Source organism: Vulpes lagopus, chromosome 8, assembly GCF_018345385.1.
Source record: "Vulpes lagopus strain Blue_001 chromosome 8, ASM1834538v1, whole genome shotgun sequence".
Classification (NCBI taxonomy): Eukaryota; Metazoa; Chordata; class Mammalia; order Carnivora; family Canidae; genus Vulpes; species Vulpes lagopus.
Window position 1 is genome coordinate 85,205,299 of NC_054831.1, and position 20,790 is coordinate 85,226,088.

Sequence of the window (20,790 nt, forward strand, 5' to 3'; positions counted from 1 at the left end):
CGAGTCACTGGACCGCACGCCTAGAGGGCCCCTGTCGAACCACTTCCGGCTGCTCTCGGAAGTGCCGAAGCTGAGACGGTGCCTGAAAGGTTGGGAGCCAGCCTTCAGCCTTTGGAAGGTGCGGAAGTGATCTTTTCGCTGGTGCTACGGCTAACCTCTACAGCGCTCTGCACACTTACTGCGGTGGGGTCCGACCTGCTTCGTCCCCAGGTCTTTTGGCTCTTGTCTCGGAAAGGCGGCTTCCTGTTACATGATGCCCCCGTTCGGACTCCTGCACAGGAGGGCCTGGGCTTCACTGTTTGGCCAGCTCCTGCGGCCGTCCGGTCTTGTGTGCATCGGGGAGGTCCATTTTCATAGCCAGGTGAGCCAGACTGAGTGGTCTGTCGGGGCAGGATATTCAGGTCTGAAAGTATGGACTCTCGGCCTGCGTTCCAGTAGTACAGTTGTTTTTTGTTTTTCTTTTTGTTTTTGAGTGGTTTGCTGGTACTGAGCCAAGTATTTTAGATACTTTGCCATTTAATCCTCATAGCAATTTTGAGAGGTTGGGATTATTTCCATTTTACAGTTGAGGAAACAGTCTGCAAGGTTAAACGACTTATCTACAAATATATAGTAAAGGGAGCATTTTTTAATAGAGGCCCACAATCCCTTATGTGAACCTCTTGGGAGTCAAACACATTCTTAAGCAAAGTATATGAATATCTCCATTAAGTGAAATGACAGAAGACCATAAGTAGACTGAATTCTCATTAGAATTTATCTCAAAGTGAACTCCGCCCCCCCCCAAAAAAAAAGAAACCCCAAAACAAACCACTTTATGGTTTTTAAAGATTTTTGGATTTTGGAATTGCATATGGACTTAAACTGCCATCCTTTGGAAGAGAGAATTGCCAAAATATGGAACTACCACACAGTCTATGTTTGTGTAAGGGCGTACAGCCTGCTGCTAATAAATAAAATTATCGATTCAGTTTTACTTTAGGAAAGACCCTAGCAGATGCTTTGTGCTATCATGAACAACAGGGCTCAGGTCTTTTGTTATTAATTTTCAGTCACAGCATCTTACAGTCTAATTTTTTAGTTCGATTTATTTAGTTCGATCCATCCTTGTTCATTCCATAGGCATATTGTATGTTTTGGGCTGGTTCTTCTGTCTTCAGGTTACTTTTTCCATGTCTCTAAGCCTAATGACCATTGATTGTTACCTTATTAAAAATTCATTTATTGCTCTTTGAGTAGGAACTAAGAATTGGAGATCATACTAATCCCTACTCCTAGATAGTTGGTGGCAGTAATGGTGGGTTGTCCTGTGCCTTCATTGTTCTCAGGTGCTTTTCCAGACATTCAAAACTCCAAATATGATAAAGTCCTGACCTTATGTGTATTACATATATAGTGCAAATACAGTGTATGTTTTGGAAGGAGGCTGAGATTGAAATAGATAAAACAGTAGTCAGGCTGTGTGTTGCTCAGGGCCAGATGTCTTTGCAGGTCACCTGCAAAGGTGTCTGTCCTAGGCCTGACCAGTCTTGTGGCTCACATCTCACATTCCTTTTCCTGCCAGGTTTCAGAGGCTGTGTTAATATCCCAACTGAAACCACATCAAGAAAAATCAAATTTTGTTATCAAGACCCCAAAGGTAATGCCTTTTGCCTCACGGTATCCTATTAGATGCCTTGAGGATTGCCTTCTGCTCTGCTTGTCTTTTCCTAACTCCTTTTAATGTCTTTTTAGAGTAATTTCATTATGCTTGAGGTACTGATTGGGCTCAGTCATCTGAACTCAAAGGGATTTTAACTTCAGATTTTCTTGTATAGATTTTTTTTTAAGATTTTATTTATTTATTCATGAGAGACACAAAGAGAGGCAGAGACACAGGTAGAGGGAGAAGCAGGCCCTATGCAGAAAGCCGGATGTGGGACTCGATCCCAGGACTCTGGGATCATGCCCTGAGCCAAAGGCAGACGCTCAACCATTGAGCCACCCAGGCATCCCTAGTATGGTTTTTTAACCCTTTGTCTTAAATGGATTTGTTTTTTTTTGTCTGTGTTTTCAGTATGGCTGCTTTTGGTTTCCAGGGCACCAGAGATCTTAGTCCCCAGCAGATGGTTGTGAGGGAGAAAATTCTTGATATGGTTATTGACTGCTTTAAACGTCATGGAGCAAAGAGGCTAGATACTCCAGCATTTGAGCTTAAGGTAAGAGGAAAGAGTGCTGGAACTCCATTTCTTTATGTGCCTTTAGTTTCCTGAAGAGCTTTTAGTTTGTGTTCTGGAGTCCTCCTTTGAACTTTGGTAGGTTTTGTTTGATTCCTGCAGGAAATGCTCACTGAGAAATATGGAGAAGACTCTGGACTAATCTATGATCTGAAGGATCAGGGTGGAGAGCTACTGTCCCTGCGCTATGACCTTACTGTATCTTTCTGAGTGTTAGAGACTGACCTCTCTTTCCAAACCCAGGGGAGTTTCTTTGACAAAAGGGACAACTGTGCATCTGGAATCCCATAGGTCTTTTTGCAGCAGCCTTTACTTCCAGTTCCTCCCAGAAGGCAATTCTACCAGCAGAGCCTGGCCCAGATCACTGTCATTTAACTTTACTGTGTATCAGACTCCCTTGGGGAAGATTATAGAAATACCAGGTATCTGGTGCCTAGCCCCAGATATTAATTCTGTACCTGATGTGGGATTCAGCAATCTGTATTTTATTTTTTAAAATATATATATTTTAATTTATTTATGATAGTCACACACACACACACAGAGAGAGAGAGGCAGAGACATAGGCAGAGGGAGAAGCAGGCTCCATGCACCGGGAGCCCGACGTGGGATTCGATCCCGGGTCTCCAGGATTGCGCCCTGGGCCAAAGACAGGCGCCAAACCGCTGCGCCACCCAGGGATCCCAGCAATCTGCATTTTAAACAGGCACCTGGGGTCATGAAGAGACAGGTGGTTCTTAGCCTATACTTAAGAAACAAGGACATTAAAAAAAAATAAAGGAAGAAAGAAACATTGACATAGAAGTTACAGGCAAATCTAGGTTCTCAAACTTGACCATTTTGAAATGGTTGAGAATTGATCTGAATGGGAAGGGAACAACCCATACTTGGAGTTCTTGGGTCATTTCTCTTTCAATAGATAGCAGGCCAGCTTCCCTTGTTCTTTTACTGAACTTGCACTTTCGCTTGGTGGGATTCCTTCATTCCTTTATATTGAATGTCAAGTACTGCTAGACCTTGGGGATAGCGGGAAACAAGACAGAGAAGGTTCTTGTTTTCATCCTAGTGGAAGAGATCCAATTGGTAATGGCTCAGTCCTCCAAATGTCTGTACAGTGGGTCTAAGCTTTGGATGCAGTAAACTTTCTCCTTAACCTGTTTATGTGAGGTCCCTTTTGCACGTTATCTCGCCATGAATAAAGTGAAAAGGATGAAACGCTACCAAGTTGGAAAGGTATGGCGACGAGAGAGCCCAACCATAGTCCAAGGCCGCTACAGGGAATTCTGCCAGTGTGTAAGTGACCTGATGGAGGCAGCAGGCTTTGATAGTTTGAGGGGCTACTACCTAGGAACTGGCTGCTCAGTGAAGATTTTTTTTCCCCTTTTTCTGATTTGCTGTAGGATTTTGACATTGCTGGTCAGTTTGACCCCATGATCCCTGATGCAGAGTGTTTGAAGATCATGTGTGAAGTCCTAAGTGGTTTGCAGCTGGGGGACTTTCTCATTAAGGTGAGACCAGGGCTGAGGACTGAGTGGAGAAGTCTGGATTTGGCCTGATGCTGTCCCAGAACATCAGTGACCCCAGCCTTTAAGCCTATAGATCTGGGACTTTCTCAGTAGAGCTGTTGTCTTTTATCTATATCTATACAGTCACCCTATGGAATTTTCTTTCTGCACCTTTTATGAGACAGGCTAATAGGGACTGCCATTGTTTTGAGGGAAAGGCATTGACAAGGCACTTGGGTTATTTCCACTGAGTTCACAGGTCAATGATCGGCGGATTTTGGATGGGATATTGGCTGTCTGTGCTGTTCCTCAAAGCAAGTTCCATGCCATCTGCTCCTCTATAGACAAATTAGACAAGGTAACTAAAAACACATACTTCAGTAGACCATATTAAAGTCTGTGCCCTGCCCTCAAATCTTTACCCCTAGAGAAAAATAAGGAGATGGTGACTGGAAGTGAGCTTTTACTGGGGAAGATAAGAAGACATTCTGAAGCAAGACCTGTGTTTATTGTGCAGTGTATTGACTGTGCCTGCATTTCCTAAGCTGCCTCTGACTTTGCTGCGTGTAGTGTTAGCTATTTGTGACCTTTCCAGTTAGATGAAGAAGGATCTTGGAACTGGGTTAATGTTTGGGTGTTTGCACAGATACCTTGGAAAGATGTGAGACATGAGATGGTGGCAAAGAAAGGCCTGGCTCCTGAAGTGGCTGATAGAATTGGTGACTATGTCCAACGTCATGGTAAGAACCAGCATTTTCAGAGCTATGTGATAGAACTGGAGTAAAGGGGATGTGTATACAACTTCTATCTCTGAAACAGCGCCTTTCCGAAGATATGCTAAGTGCCAGAGCCTGGCCTGAATTTAATTTCCCTTTCACTTAGTGTAATGACCGCTTTATGTCATCAGATGGCAAAGGCAGAAGAGGAGTCTAGTCATTAGAGATCAGGATTTTTTTTTTTATAAATAAGAAAATGAGGAGGATTCGTTGGAGCACATGAAGTATAAATTTGGATAAAACACCTCATTGAATAGCACAGACCTTATTTCTCCCCATATGTCTCCGCAGGTGGGGTATCCCTGGTAGAGGAAATGTTCCAGGATTCTAGACTATCCCAGAACAAGCAGGCCTTAGAGGGTTTGGGGGACTTGAGGTTACTATTTGAATACCTGACTTTATTTGGAATTGCTGAGAAGGTAAGCTGAGTTGAGAGTGGACTTCCTGCTGAACTTTGGGGCTCTCGGGGTCCTAAGTCTTTTTTGGGGACTTACTGTAGTCTTATTCCCACAGATCTCTTTTGACTTAAGCCTAGCTCGGGGCCTGGACTACTATACTGGAGTGATCTATGAAGCAGTGCTACTACAGACCCCAGCTCAGGCTGAGGAGTGCCTCAGTGTGGGCAGTGTGGCTGCTGGTGGACGCTACGATGGGCTGGTGGGCGTGTTTGACCCCAAGGGCCACACGGTGCCATGTGTGGGACTCAGTATTGGGGTGGAGCGAATCTTTGCCATTTTGGAAGAGAGGATGAAGGTAGGTCCTAGGTAGAGGTGCATTTGGGCTGGAGACTAAAGACTCATGTTTGGGCAGCCCCAGTGGTGCAGCGGTTTAGCGCCATCTGCAGCCTGGGGCGTGATCCTGGAGACCCGGGATCGAGTCCCACATCGGGCTCCCTGCATGGAGCCTGCTTCTCCCTCTGTCTGTGTCTCTGCCTCTCTTTCTCTCTGTGTCTCTATGAATAAATAAATACAATCTTAAAAAAAAAAAATAAAGACTCATGTTTGTGGATATACAGTTAGACTGTTTTTCTGATGATCCTTTTGTCTTTTTTTTTTTTTTTTTTTTTTAAGTAGTGATACACAGGAGTTTTTTTTATTAGTTTTTGCTTTCCTTTCTCTCTTTAATCAGACTGCTGGTCTGAAGATACGGACCACAGAGACCCAAGTGTTTGTGGCTACACCACAGAAGAACTTTCTTCATGAACGGTTGAAGCTAATTTCAGAGCTTTGGGATGCTGGGATCAAGGTATGGTAGAACTGGTGTCCAAGTCATTGAGGTATATATGGCCATTCAGGTGGCCATTTCTACCTTATGCCTAAGATGGAACTCAAGACTTTTCTGGTGTTTACTAGAGTGTCTTCTAGTAGGAGGGCTAGCTCCTCATTTCTTTGGAAATGCTTGAGTAATGTGGTCGCTTCTAAGCCCTTACTCTCTCTTCACCCTTTTCAGGCAGAGCTGCTGTATAAGAACAACCCTAAACTACTAACTCAGCTGCATTACTGTGAGCACATGGGCATTCCACTGGTGGTCATTATTGGTGAGCAGGAACTGAAAGAAGGGGTAATCAAGCTTCGTTCAGTGGCCAGCAGGGAGGAGGTGAGTGGGAAATAGAACCAAGTGTTTCTACCTTTCTTAGATTCTTTTAAGAAATATGTATCTTATGGGTGAGGAAATATCTCCAGGGTTAATAGTGGTAGAGATGAATGAAGACCCATTCAGGCAGCCCTTTAGCCAGTGAATATTAGCTAGGAGGGCAGAAGGACAAATGAAATCTTAATGGGTATTTTGAGACCAATCCAATGAAACAGACATAGATCAGTTGTTTGACTCTCTCTCTCTCTCTCTCTGTCTCTCTCTCTCTCACTCTCACAAGATTTTATTTTTTAAGTGATCTCTCCACCCTGCTTGGGGCTCAAACTCACAACCCTGAGGTCAAGAGTCACATGCTCTACCAATTGAGCCAGGCAGGTGCCCCAGATATGTGAATCTCTTTAGTCTTGAAAGCGTAATTCTCCAGTTCATCTTGAAGCCCACACTTCTTCCTACTGATTACATAAAGTAGTGGGATCAGATACAGGGTAAAATGAATCTGGAAAAGCAGTGACTAGGATCTAGAATCACTTTCTAGTTTGTCACATGAAGGTTCTCTTTTATGTTACAGGTGGCTATTAAACGGGAAAATCTTGTGGCTGAAATTCAGAAGAAACTTTCTGAGTCTTGATCCTTGCCTGCTTGCCATCTGCTGCTCTTTCTAGAAGACGTTTCTTCTAGGACTGAGTTCCTGATGGACTTTGCAATTGCTGGCCAGGATGAGTGACAAGTTCCTCTGCCTCCTCCATCCTCTCTGGGTACAAAGCTGTAGGAGGTCCTGAGGACTCCTGGGCTAGTGTGAGCAGCTATTCTGCATGGGTGCAGATGGCTGGTATTTGAAAAAGACATGCTCTAACTGCAGAGACAGATGGCAGATTTGAAGTGCCATGGAATGCTGCCAACAGGTGCTGAGATGGTTGCTTTGAGCAAGGCTCTAGGAAGGTTGCCTCAGGCTGGGACCATTGAGATCAGAAGTCAGATACATGGCCTTCCATTGTGGCTTCTGAACCAGATTCTGGGAAATTTGTCCACAACCTGCCCATGGCTTGTCCAGGGAGTATTGGGAGATAGCAAGGAAGGGGCAAATGGCTGCCTTCTCCTTTGAGGGCAGAGATGCTATCCTAAGGGCATAGGAGTGCTCATGGTTGTGGCATCTCTAGCCCATCTGCTGTTAGTAGAGTAAGGCTGTCTGTTTAGTAATTTTGAATGTTGAATTTAATAGGTGACTTGACAAGATGGTCTAATCTTTTGAGATTTTGGAGACCATTTCCTGTGCCAGAATTACTGCTCGACTATGTTCCATGTTGTCCTATGGAGATGGCTGTTCTAGAAATGATTGGATAATAAATAAAATACTAAATGTAGTAGTTTGAGTGATTTGTTATCAAGAGATTGGTTTGCATAGGCCATAGAAAACCCTCAAGTGTACACTGCACAATTCTGAGAACTAGGAGCAACCTCCCTGGGGTGATGCTTCTGGATTCAGTGAAGGAAACAGTTTTCCAGTGCCCCCACTCTACCCACCATCAACTTGGAGATACAGTCACGTCTAAATCAACATAGTGAGATGCATGCCAGAGTTCACCCTACAGCGTTGCTGATGACTGGCCTTTCCAAGTCGCATCATGTTGATTAAATGTGCCCTATTGATTGAATGATTATAAAGTTCCTCAGTTGAAGGAAAAAATGATTTAACCGAATGATGATAGCATTGCTTCAAAATAAAGAGTGTGCAAAAATTGCTTTCTATATATGCGCTGGAAAGGCTGCAATTTAGAAACACTGGGTGTCGCGGGCCATATCTTTAGTGCATACAGGTAAATAGGGCAGCTAGAGGCTCCTAATAATTCCTTCAGCCTTAAAAATTAGAAACTTGGCAAACGGATGCACAGTTGCTTAAGACTAGATCAAAGGGCCCTGATCCAAATTGCTTCTTTGTTTATAAAATAGACCAGTTGAATTAAATCAGCCCTTAGATGATTGTTTAGAAAACCAAGGTAAGACATTAGTACGCGCCCTTACTTCCGTGTTGCTTCATGCTCTCCATGCGCATGCACCATTTCCCTGGGTCAGAGGAGGGGCCGACGACCCTGTTTCCGAAGTCCTTAGCTTGTTTAGAACGCGAAACTCTAAGCTTATTGGAGGGCAAGCTTGCTTTACGGCTCAGGGCCGCTTTTTACGTCATTTTCCGGCTTCCCATTCACTTCGTGAAGATGGCGTCGGGCAGCGGGGTAGGTGTTGTGTGTGAGGAGGCTTTGGTCGGGGGGCAGAGGGTGCCTTCGTAGCGCGGAATATCCTGCACCCAACTGGCTTCTCGACACCTCCTTGCGGTCCAATGGTCCGAGTTCAAGAGCTTCCTCGTAGGGTCCTGGCACAGGGTCTGTGGAATCGCGGAGAACTCTTGGGTTGGGGTCCTGAGGCCACCTCAGCCTTCTGGTGCGGTGTGGAGAGTCTTCGCTCTCGACAGGTCCGGGGGGTCGCCTTGCCGGCGTGGACGCGGTTCCCTCCGTTTCTCTAGGGTTCCGATATGATTAGCGACGAATCTTGAGCGCTTTTTTCCCTACAGACAAAAAACTTGGACTTTCGCCGAAAGTGGGACAAAGATGAATATGAGAAGCTCGCCGAGAAGAGGCTCACGGAAGAGAGAGAAAAGAAGGATGGTGGGTGCCTACTCCCTAAAGGGCAGGGGTATCGTAGAGGTGAAGCCATAGCTGGAGAGCGGGTGGGGAGTTGAAATGCGATGTCCTGGAACCTTGTGTAACCTCTGGCTGAATGTTGCCTCCCTGGTTCTCCATTTCTTACTGTATAAAATGGGAGCGAAGAGATGGACTGAATATACTCAGAGGTATTTCCCAGCTCTGTTTCCTCTGCTTTCTTGCCTTCTTTTTGCTTAGCTCGTTTTGTACTTTCTTCAAGTGCAGAGAAGAGAGGAGAAGCCTTAAGTAGTGACAGAGATGTGGAGTATTTTGCTGCTATGACTACTCCTATTGAGGATACTCTTTCCGTTGAAGTCACTTAAGGGGAAGAATATAACTGGTCCAATCAAGTCCTTCCCCTGTGGCCTGAGAAGAGTGAGGGTACTGGGAGGAATGTGTGATTGTTTCAGCTGGTGGTTAGTAGTACAGTTTCTCTGCTTTGTACAATGTTACGGAGTTGGTTCTCCTTTCCTAGTTAGATAATCCACTATACAAAAAGAATCCTTATTTTTTCTTATGCTTTCACTTTACTTTCACACCACCTTGCACAAACTGATCTTTTTAGTTTTGATCTAATTTGTACAGTAGCAAGTAGCAGATATTGCCTGAATGTTGGTCCCATTTAGAAAATCTTCCCCAGCCTTCTAAAGATTCTTTTTTGTGTGTTACACTTGGGGTATCTGTCTGAAAGTATTACTGAGTGTCCTTGCTTTTTTAATTTTTTTTTTATTTATTTTTATTTTTTTTTTTTTATTTTTTATTTATTTATGATAGTCACACAGAGAGAGAGAGAGAGAGAGGCAGAGACACAGGCAGAGGGAGAAGCAGGCTCCATGCACCGGGAGCCCGACGTGGGATGCGATCCCGGGTCTCCAGGATCGCGCCCTGGGCCAAAGGCAGGCGCCAAACCGCTGCGCCACCCAGGGATCCCTGTCCTTGCTTTTCTTTTAAAAGTTTACTCTTTGTGAAAATTAATTCCTTCCTTGAATTCAGTTAACAATAAAAAAAAATTGTTTTTAGACTTATTGGCTTTGAAGTGGAAAAAAGCTATGTGGAGTTTAGGGATTGCATATCATTTTTTCCTGTGTTGAGATTCTCCCTAGTTGCTGCTAGAAGTGGTTTTTGTGTCCCCTGCTTCAGGCTTAAGAAAAAAATGAAGAGTAGACATCTGTATTTTGGGTTTCATGCATTTCTTTTCGTTTCTGCTTAAGGAACTGTAATAATAAAAGGACTTTCTTCTGTCTTATATTTTAGGAAAACCAGTACAGCCAGTCAAACGGGAGCTTCTCCGGCATAGGGACTATAAAGTGGACCTGGAATCCAAGCTTGGGAAGACAATTGTCATTACCAAGACCACGCCACAATCTGAGATGGGAGGGTGAGTGACTTTTCATCTTTTTCAGGAGCCAAGACTAGGTCTAATAAACTGTGTTGATTTTAGCAAGTGTCGAGGAGAGGTTCTCTGGCTCCAGGATAGCAATCATGTTACTTATAATTCTATCTTTATTTTTATTTATTTTTTTAATAGTCCTACCTTTAGATATTTCTTTGTGTCACTCCTGTCCCAGGCCTCAACTAAACATGGTAGTGTCTCTAGGAGGGGTTACTCTGTAGACCTCCTTATATTGGCACTGTAACTCTTTCTTAATATTTGAAGAGGAAGAAATGAAGGAAAGGACTCCTGAAAACATTTCTAGGGGAGAGATTTCGCGAGCTAGAATGGAGCCTAGAAGCTGTTGATGGTGAATAAAGGGAGTTGAGGTTCCAGACTGGCTGCAAAGGTTGTAGTTGTTACGGATTGCTTGGTTGTACACTTTCCTCCTAGACCAAGACTATGACCCATGAGAAGAGGTGTCCTGTAAGGACTTTTGTTTTTGCCCACCACTACTACAGTATTCATTTACGTTTTCTAGCAGGAGGGCAAAACAGATAGCAATGAGTGACATGTCTGAATTGCTTAGAAAACTCACATCGGATCCCTGGGTGGCTCAGTGGTTTGGCACCTGCCTTTGGCCCAGGGCATGATCTTGGGGTCCTGGGATCGGGTCCCATGTCAGGTTCCCTGCATGGAGCCTCCTTCTCCCTCTGCCTGTGTCTCTGCCTCTCTCTCTCTCTCTCTCTCTGTTTCTCATAAATAAATAAATAAAATCTTAAAAAAAAAAAAAAAACCTCACATCATTCTTTTCTGTATTAGTTACCTATTCCTGTGTAAATTAACTAACTCACCAAAATTTAGCAGCATAAAACAGATAGCTAACAATTTGGGTAAGTAATCTGGAAAGGCTTACCTCTGGAAAGGCTTAGGGTTTCACAAAGCTGAAATGAAGGTGTCTGCTGGGTCTGCATTCATACGAGGCTTAAGTGGGGTTGAATGATTTGATTGAAAGCTCTTTCATAGTGCTTTGGAGGCCTCACTTCTTTGCCCCATGGGCCTCTAGTGCTGTTGACAATAAAGCAAGTGGCTTCCCAAGAGTAAGACATGGACAGGCTATTTATTTATTTTAATTTTAATTTTAATTTTTTTTTTATTGGAGTTCGATTTGCCAACATATAGTATAACACCCAGTGCTCATCCCGTCAAGTGTCCCCCTTAATGCTCGTCACTCAGTCACACCATCTGCCAGCCCACCTCCCCTTCCACTACCCCTTGTTCATTTCCCAGAGTTAGGAGTCTCTCATGTTCTGTCACCCTCTCTGATTTTTCCCACTCTTTTTCTCTCCTTCCCCCTATAATCCTTTTCACTATTTTTTATATTCCCCATATGAGTGAAACCATATACTGTTTGTCCTTCTCCCATTAACTTACTTCACCCCGCATAATACCCTTTAGTTAGACATGGACAGACTAACACTGCAGCCTTTTTAAAAAATTTTTTTTGTTTTTTTTAAAGATTTATTTATTTATTTATTAGAGAGACAGAGGGAGAAGCAGACTCCACGCAGGGAGCCTGATGTGGGACTCGATCCCAGGTCTCCAGGATCACAGCCCGGGCTAAAGACAGTGCTAAACCGCTAAGCCACCGGGGCTGCCCCTTTTTAAAAATTTTTAATAAAGATTTTACTTATTTATTTATTCATAAGAGACAGAGAGAGGTAGAGACATCGGCAGAGACAGAAGCAGGCTCCTCTCAGGGAACCCAGTGCGGGACTTGATTCCTGTACCCAGGATCACGCCCTGAGCCGAAGGCAGATGCTCAACCGCTGAGCCACCCAGGCGTCCCAGAAGCCATTTTTTTTTTTTTTTTTATAGCCTATTCTTGGAAGTGACACAGCGTAATTTTTGAAATATTTTTTTTTTAAGATTTTATTTGAGAGAGACTAAATAAGAGAGAGAGCATGGGCAGCGGGAGGGCCAGAGGGAGAAGCAGACTCCCCAGTGAGCAGGGAGCCAGATGCCAGGCTCAGTCCCAGGACCCTGAAATCATGATCTGAACTAAAGGTAGATGACTTAACTGACTGAGCCACCTAGGTGCTCTGAAATATTCTTTTGGTCACAGGACAATTCTAGTACAAATTGGTAGGGAACTGCACAAGGTACGCATACCATGAATTTGGGAATCATTGTGGGGCTATCTTGGAGTTTGGCTACCATACTCTTCCACGAGGTAAGGCTTTATAAAAATGAGAAGTGCTGCCTTGTTGTAAACAGAAAATTTGCCTGAAAATATGAGGTTTTTAACATTTATTTATACATTTATTTATTTATTCATTCATTCATTCATTCATTCATTCATGAGAGACACAGAGAGAGAGGCAGAGACATAGGCAGAGGGAGAAGCAGGCTCCATGCATGCAGGAAGCCCCGATATGGGACTCGATCCCGGGACTCTGGGATTGTGTCCTGAGCCAAAGGCAGATGCTCAGCTGCTGAGCCACCCAGGCATCCCCAAAAATGAGTTTCTTAGTTGAAAACATTAAGATCCTTAAGCTAGATTTGACCACAAGTGCTGTTTCTTCTGTTCGCTAGGTATTACTGCAATGTCTGTGATTGTGTGGTGAAGGACTCCATCAACTTCCTGGATCACATTAATGGAAAGAAACGTAAGGCTTGGAGGTAGTTTGTGACTAGGACTGCGATTGGGTTTTGGAGATGGGGTAGGGGAAGGAGTGGTTTCAGTTGAATCTTTTTTTAATGCCTGAGAATTTCTCCGGTTGCTTCATCCTTTACTTCATTATCTAATGTTTCTGGAGGCACTGAGATGAGACACTGTTTTAGGCTCTCAACAAGCTCAGACCACAGTCTTTTCCAAGGCCTCGCTGTCCCCACTGGTATGCATTTGCTCACTATGGGCAGTTGAAAGCCACTTGCATCTTGCTATTTGTAGCTGCTGCTTCTGGGAACAAGTAAAGCCAAGGGTTGTTTATTGTTGTTGTTTTCCAGCTATAATTATTTTTGCTGTGTATTACTTTATGAAAAAATTTTTTCTTTTTAATGTCAAAGACTTTTTGATGGCCTGAAGATATTGTAATGTCATTACCTTTTTCGCTATTGATCCCACCCAGATCAGCGAAATCTGGGCATGTCTATGCGTGTGGAACGTTCCACCTTGGATCAGGTGAAGAAACGTTTTGAAGTCAACAAGAAGAAGATGGAAGAGAAACAGAAGGATTATGATTTTGAGGAAAGGATGAAAGAGCTCAGAGAAGAGGTAAGGCTTTTTTCCATCCTTTGTCCTCCAGCTTTGAATTTTATGTTACTAATCATGAGGAGGCTGTCTTCCTCATCCACTCCTACTCTCAGGGGATAGTTGTATCCTGAATCTCTTTGTATTGGGGGAAACATTTATTGCCTTAGAGACTCTTAAGATCTGAAGGATATGGTTATAAACCTATCCTTTTTTCCTAGATTCTGGGCCTACGTTTTTTTCTTTAAACTATAGGAGGGATTAAATTCACCTAGTCCCCAAGAGGCACATAGAACTTGGCTGACTGGGTTGGAATTCTCTTTCCTTCACTTACTAGCTATGACTTTTGGGCAAGTTATATAACTTTTCCATGTCTCAGTTTTCTCATATTAAGAGATCTTAGATTATAATCTACATAAGTGTTTAAATCAATTACTGGCATATACTCTATGCATCAGGGTGATAGTTGCTATTATATGGTTGTTTTCATAACCTTTTTAAGAACTAGAGATGTAGGACTGAGAAATACTCTTCACAGGCTAAAACTTCTTTTTGTTGTTTCTTAAAATCTTTACTGTGGCTTTTCCTCTGCTCTTGAAATTTTACTTGCCTTTACTATTTTCTCCTAAAGATAGAAAGGAATCTTGACACTCACTTGTCTCTTTCAACATTTGGCTTAGGAGTCTGAACTGATTCTGAGTGATTTCCCCCCTAGGAGGAAAAGGCCAAAGCCTACAAGAAAGAGAAACAGAAGGAGAAGAAAAGGAGGGCTGAGGAGGACTTGACATTTGAGGAGGATGATGAGATGGCAGCTGTGATGGGCTTCTCTGGCTTTGGTTCCACCAAGAAGAGTTACTGAGGCTTTCTATGCTTGGCCTTTTGTTAACTGTGTGTGTGGGGGGGTCATTTTGGGGTGGGGGCACTTGGGAAAGTCCTTAAGAGCTGCAATGGGGGTGGACTAGAGGGTGGGTGTTGGTGGTTTCCCTCTACTTTGGGAGAGAACACAGGATGCAGAGGTAATGCTGTGGCATATTCCTTTAGCCTCAGCATATCACTGGAGTCACAGGGCCTCTGCCTGAGTTCCCAATAAAGAAAAACCTCTTCTGAGGCTGCTTTCCCAAACCTCCCCCTGCATCTTTCCCTCTTCATCTGTCCAATCTCTTTGAGCAGCTGACATTTATCCTGTGTTTTCCATTTGTTTTAATTTTGACTCTTGCTTAGCCTGCAGCAGAAGGGTTCTCTGGGTCCCCAGTGTCCAGTTGATAGCACATTTTTGACCAGCCCTCTTTTTTCCCCAAACCTCCTGTGGTTCTCTACTGCCTGTGCATGCATGTGTATTTCTGCCTGGGTCAGTGATATGTGCGGGCGTGTGTGCATGAATTTGTCACATAGAGGGAGCCTGAGCTAGATCCTCAGAGCATTGTTGCCTTGGGGCCTGATGTTCTTGGCTCCCTCAGTGCATGTAACAGGAAATTAAATGGGATGAGTGTTTGGTGTGGTTTTTGTCTGGTGAGTTTTTTAACCTTTGTTTTTCATATGTAGACTGTTCAGCCTTTCCTGTTTGTTTCATTTTATTGAGGATTACTCTTTTTTTCTTCCTTGTGAGCAGGCTCTTGGAAGAACCTATTTGATGCAAAAAAAGAAAAAGAAAAAAAAAACTTTATATGGGAGCCCTTGGGTCTCAGAGACTGTTCAACATGTATAATAAATGGCATTGACTGGGCCTATTCACATTTGGTGGGAACATTCCATATTCTTCCCAGTGTATTGTTTGTTTGTTTTTTTTTCTTCCTACACTGAATATTTACATATAGAGCTGCTGCTTTTTTCTCCCTTCATTTGAGCCCTGTCACTTTTTTTTTCTAGGTTCCTTCAGCACGAGTTGTATTTTCCTCTGATGGGATGTGTGTCCGGAGGAATCTAAACACAACTTTTCCTATAATTTTAGCCTCCTTTGGTCTGTTTTTGGAACAGCAGAATTTAGGGTGGAACTTGGTGTTTTCCTTGCTATCTGCAGTTAGGCTAAGCGCAGGGTTATTCAGTTTTAGCACTGTTGACCTTTTGGGCTGGTTAATTCTTTGTTGTGGAGGCTCTCTTACGCATTTCAGGATGTTTAGCAGTGTCCCTAGCCTCTACTCACTAGATGCTGGTAGCACCTCCTGCCCGAGTTTGACAAATAAGGATGTGTCCCCAGGAGTTGGGGGTGAAATCCCTCCTGCCAGTCCCATTGAGAAGCATTGACAAGCTGTCTCCCTACTTTGGTCTGACTTGAGAATTAGATGGCACAGACTGCTTAACTAAAGAAAAAGGTTTGATATTCCCTGAATTGGGTACTGTGCCAGATCCTAGGGATATAGGGGAAAAATCAGTCTTTTAAACCAACAATAGTTACACAAACTTCAAGCAGATGAATTCTGTAATTTTAACTGGTTCTATATCCTGAAAAGTGGGTTCTGTGTGTGTTAAGAAGGCTGCCATCAGCAGCCTTGGTGTAAATAAGCACAAGGTTTATTTACATTCTCTGTCTCATCTGGCCCCTAGAAGCATCTGAACTACTTTGGGTCCCTTAAAGTACTATGCTCTTCCCTTTGGACTTTTGTACATAACTCCCTTTTTACCAGGCATAACTTTTGCCTATTTTATTTCTGATGCTCAATCTTGCCATTGGGATCACTGTGAATGTGTGTCTACTGGCTCAAAGTTTCATGTATGGTATTTTTTGGCCAATTGCAGGCAGATTAGTGGATTCTTTCCTTGATAGGATTATGTGCTCTACAGGTCATTCAAGTAACAGCTTTACTCTAGTAGGCTGGGCCCTTTTGCTCTCCCATTTCAAGGCAAGCTGGAGAAAGCATCAGCTGAGTTCCTTGCATTTTTCATTACTCTTCAGGAAACCGTCTAATTCAGATTGTCTTCAAGTGATTTCTCTCTCTTTGGTACAGTGAAATCTTAACTATGGTCACCTGTACTAAAAAGTGATTTTGAACAACAGGTTCTCTCAATTCTCTTGGGACTGGCAAGTGGGTTTGAGTCTCTAAGGGGTGTGTCTAGGTCATGGATATGTGAAGAGACTCAAGATGGTGACTTGGGAGGGGGGAAGAATGAGATGGAATGGAGATTTAGGAGCCCTGAGCAATCCCAGATAACTCAGGAATCTCCGGAAGAGAAACTTCTTTGGTGTTTGTGGTCTTTCTAAAATCTATGAAAAATTTGCATTCTGATTGAGGAATATGCCTGTTACTGGCCTACATGTGTTCATTTATTCAGTGATTGCTAAGATACTGAACAAGTTGTAGGACCTGGTATTCTTTGCTGGGGTAAGGCATCAGGGTTCCAACTGTCATGGAATTTACATTCTGGTGGAATTGCCTTTTACAGTACCTAGGAACAAAAGTTTGGATGATTTCAGGCACCCCCAGGGACTCTTGCTGCATCGCTCTGATAACCCCCTCCAAAAATTTAAATGTGAAGATTCTTTAATCAGCAATTCTACTCTGAAGTGTCTATCCTAAAAACATACCTGTGTTTGTGTACATATACTTGAAAGTTTACTGCAGCTTTGTTTATATAACAGTGAAACATTTAAAATAAAACTGGTACATTTATTCTTGAACATAATGCAACCATTACTATATATATGAATCAAATTTTGTATTAACAAGAAAGATCACCAAGACATACTATCAAGTAAAAAAGCACAAAAACAATACCAGACAAATTGATGTCCACAACCCCCCAACCTCCTTCATACAACTATATTATATGTACAGTTAAATATAGAGATTGAGAAAAAGGACTGGAAGGACATACACTGAAATTCTAACTGGTTAACTGGAAGAAATTATGGGAAGAGAAAGGTTAGCTGTTTAACAATGTACATAAAAGGAATAGAGTATTCATGTGGGGTTATTTATTTTTTGGTCCTGAAACCCAAGAATAAATATATGTGGAGGTTAAAATAATGTTTAAAATGCTAACAAATAATACCGTCAAACACCGTCAAACGGCACCTGAGAGGGGCTGTTAGGTATATCTTGTTTAGTTTCAGAGTTCCAAGGTAAGGCCTTGAATACACCTTGCACCTTTAAACATTCCACTCTTGACTCAGGCACTGTGAAATTGATTTGGTCAAAGAGTGACTCCCTGTGGTTGTTCAGCCAGCATAGAGGCTGAAGGGGATGTCCAGAGACCTGTGGACCAGGTGACTGCTGCAAGACAATAAACTTGGAAGGCACCTGATTGGTAGAGCTCGCTAGGCTGTTAAACAGAGGAGTTCTTACAGCAGCGTGTCCTCAGATGAGCACTCCCGAGTGTCTGGGTAGGGCAGTTGTTTGGATGCTAGAGTGTACTGGATCACTCCTGTTATGATTTAACTTATTTTATCACATGTCCTTCTTGCCAGTCAAGATAATATAATCTAGAGGATGTGGCCAGCTTGTCCCTAGCTGAGCCGTTCCTTCAAGTAAAGCATCTTCTCATCACTCAAGTGATTCAGAACCTTCCAGACCTTTTGCCACTGTGCTGGCTCTCTTCGTTCCCCCACTAATAAGCCTTGGAGAGAGTGTTTTAGAACTCCTCTCCTGTCCAGAGCAGTAGAGTGACTAGGTATCCAGTGGATGTTAAGCATCCTTTACACCAGGAACCAGGCTCCTTGGAGATATGGTTGATGCTAGGACTGGAGAAATAAGGAGATGAACCTGGAGTGTCTTAGTGCCAGAAAGTGGGGAAATGCTAACAAAAAACAACCCTAAACAAATAAATGAAAAACTCACTTAAAATTACTTTTGGTGTTTAGTAATGTTTGTGCGTTTGTTCTAGAGGTTACAGTTACACTTGTATCTTCTCAGGTCCTCAAATTTATTTTCCTCATTTGGAATCTATTTTCATTTGTCAGCTATATCTTGACTCCCTCCTACTATGTAACCACAATTATTTTGTTCTGTTTTCTTTTTATCCCATTTTTTAAAGTAATGTTTTTAGGGAAAAAAAAACTTGCGTACTATTTTTCCACTTTTAATCACCTTTATTTTAGAGATCTACAATGTGATATATTTAATGCTTGCCATCATAAGATTTTTTGAATTTTCCCCCAGTCTCTAGTTGGATAAAACTCATTCTCTTATAAATTCCTCAAGAGAGTTTCCTGAATATTGTATTCTTGAGTTCTTGCATTTTTAAAACTGATTTTTATGGCTTTGGTATTTGAAGGACAGGTGGATATAAGATCTTGGTTCACATTTCTTTTCCTTGAGTTTTTAAAAACTGCTTTGCTGCGTTTCTTTGTATGTTGTAGTGAAAATACCAACCTGATTCTTCCCTTCCTAAATGATTTTGTCTTTTTGTCTGAGGCCTGGATGTTTTTTTTTTTTCCTTCAATTCTAATTGATTTTCTAAGGTATATCTCAGAATTGACCATTCCATATCAGTTTTCCTAGGTTCATGGAGGACCCTTTGGATTTGTAGATTAATGTTTTATTTCCAGAAAGTTTTCTTGTATTATAATTTTGAATGTTGTATCTGTTCCATTATTTTGCTTTTTTTGTTTATATATGTTGGATTTTTTTTTTTGCCTTGGTATTTAGCACTTTCTCTTTGATCCTTCTTAATTGCTTTCTTGATTTTTATTTTCATTTCTTGACTGTTTTTCTTTCCTTAATATCACGATATTTTAAGTAAAATATATTTCCCTTGGATAGCGTATAAATTAGTCTCTTTTTTCCCTGAGATGATTTTTTTCCTTCAGTTTTTCCTTTTTTTAAAAAATTTTTTTTACTTAGTTTTTTTTAAAGATTTTATTTATTTATTCATGAGAGACACGGAGAGAAAGAGAGAGGCAAAGACACAGGCAGAGAAGCAGGCTCCATGTAGGGAGCCCGATGAGGGACTCGATCCTCAGACTCTAGGATCATGCCCTGGGCTGAAGGCAGGTGCTCAATCACTGAGCCACCCAGGCGTCCCTCTTCAGTTTTTCCTGATTTTGACTAACTCTTGTCTTATATTTTTCTTTTTGGTCCACTTTGCTCTGACTTATTTTTTATTTGTAATATTTTTTCATAACACCAAATGACTGTTTAAGGTTATTTAATTTCGGTTGGAGTGTCATCTTTGTTTTCCCATTTCATAGTTAGATTTTTTTTTAAAGATTTTATTTATCCATTCATGAGAGACACAGAGAAAGAGAGAGAGAGAGAAAGAGAGAGGCAGAGACACAGGCAGACGGAGAAGCAGGCTCCATGCAGGGAGCCTGACGTGGGACTCAATCCCAGGTCTCCAGGATCAGGCCCTGGGCTGAAGGCGACGCTAAACCGCTGAGCTACCTGGGCTGCCCTCATAGTTAGATTCTTAAATATATATATTCTCATTTTTTTGTTGACTTATTATAATGCCTGCCATTTTCTGTTCATTTTGAAATGTCTTTATTTCCAGGTTCAGCAATTGCAAATTAGGCAGGCAGTGTGAGTGTGCTCTTCTGTTGGAAGTTTGAAGTGAAATAGAATGTGCTTTTTTTGGAGGTGGAGCCCAACCTGGCATTATTCTGTGGAAAACTGAATGCTACCTCATTTTTTTTTTTGCTTAAAAAAATTTAATTGTGGTGAAATACACAGATCATAAAATTTACCATTTCAGCGATTTTTGAGTACAGTCAGTAGTATTTACATTCACGTTGTTATGCAACCATCACAGCCACCCATCTCCAGAACTTCTTTCACCTTGTAAAACTGAAACTCTGTATCCATTAAACACTCCAGTGCCCACCCTCAGCCTCTGACAACCACTATTCTCTCTCTCAATGAATTTGACTACTCTACGTACCTTAAATAAGTGGAATCATACAGTATTTGTCTTTTTGTGACTGGCTTTCTTTTGTATGTGTGACTAGCTTATTTCACTTTGCATAATGTGCTCAAGGTTCATGTATACTGTAGTATGTGGCAGGATTTCCTTTTTAAGAATGAATAATATTCTGTTGTATATTTATATGCCACATTTTGTTTATCCATTTATTCACTGATGGACACTTGAATGGTTTGCTTCCACCTCTTGGCTGTGGTGAATTAGTGCTGTTATGAAGGTGGCTGCACAAGTATCAAGATCTTACTTTAAGCCCACTTGCCCTTTAGTGTAGAGTTTAAGGGTCTGGGCTCTGGAAACAGAGTACAGGGTTCAAACCATGGATCTAGAACATCCACACTCTGTAATCTTAGCCAAATAACCACACCTGTCACACTGCTTTCTGATCTCAAGACATTAACATTCAAAGCACCTAATTTGTATAGTTCTTGTGAAAACTCATTGGATTGTGGTGCCTGGCTGGCTCAGTTGTTAGAGCATATGACTCTTGATCTTGGGGTTGTGAGTTTGAGCCCCATGTTGGGGGTAGA

General features: G+C 42.2%; 2 protein-coding genes across 5 annotated transcripts; both read left to right on the forward strand.

Moving 5' to 3' along the window:
• Positions 1 to 77: 77 nt before the first annotated feature.
• HARS2 (histidyl-tRNA synthetase 2, mitochondrial) lies at positions 78 to 7,447 on the forward strand. 3 transcript variants are annotated; one of them, XM_041766612.1, is made up of 13 exons: positions 78 to 361; positions 1,565 to 1,639; positions 2,079 to 2,198; positions 2,319 to 2,414; positions 3,384 to 3,509; positions 3,617 to 3,724; positions 3,981 to 4,079; positions 4,368 to 4,461; positions 4,789 to 4,916; positions 5,011 to 5,250; positions 5,626 to 5,742; positions 5,947 to 6,093; positions 6,659 to 7,447. In XM_041766612.1, the coding sequence occupies exons 1-13, from the start codon at positions 251 to 253 to the stop codon at positions 6,716 to 6,718; spliced, it is 1,521 nt and encodes a 506-aa protein (XP_041622546.1). In that variant the 5' UTR covers positions 78 to 250; the 3' UTR covers positions 6,719 to 7,447. The 3 variants fall into 3 exon arrangements, with proteins under 3 accessions (XP_041622546.1, XP_041622548.1, XP_041622547.1); XM_041766613.1 differs by having other exon boundaries at positions 307 to 361; positions 2,057 to 2,198; XM_041766614.1 differs by lacking the exons at positions 2,319 to 2,414; positions 3,384 to 3,509.
• Positions 7,448 to 8,190: 743 nt separating this feature from the next.
• Positions 8,191 to 15,141, forward strand: ZMAT2 (zinc finger matrin-type 2). 2 transcript variants are annotated; one of them, XM_041767609.1, is made up of 6 exons: positions 8,191 to 8,318; positions 8,654 to 8,747; positions 10,038 to 10,161; positions 12,751 to 12,824; positions 13,287 to 13,432; positions 14,124 to 15,141. In XM_041767609.1, exons 1-6 carry the CDS (start codon positions 8,301 to 8,303, stop codon positions 14,265 to 14,267), a joined length of 600 nt encoding a protein of 199 aa, XP_041623543.1. In that variant the 5' UTR covers positions 8,191 to 8,300; the 3' UTR covers positions 14,268 to 15,141. The 2 variants fall into 2 exon arrangements, with proteins under 2 accessions (XP_041623543.1, XP_041623544.1); XM_041767610.1 differs by lacking the exon at positions 8,191 to 8,318 and adding an exon at positions 8,332 to 8,554.
• Positions 15,142 to 20,790: the final 5,649 nt, after the last annotated feature.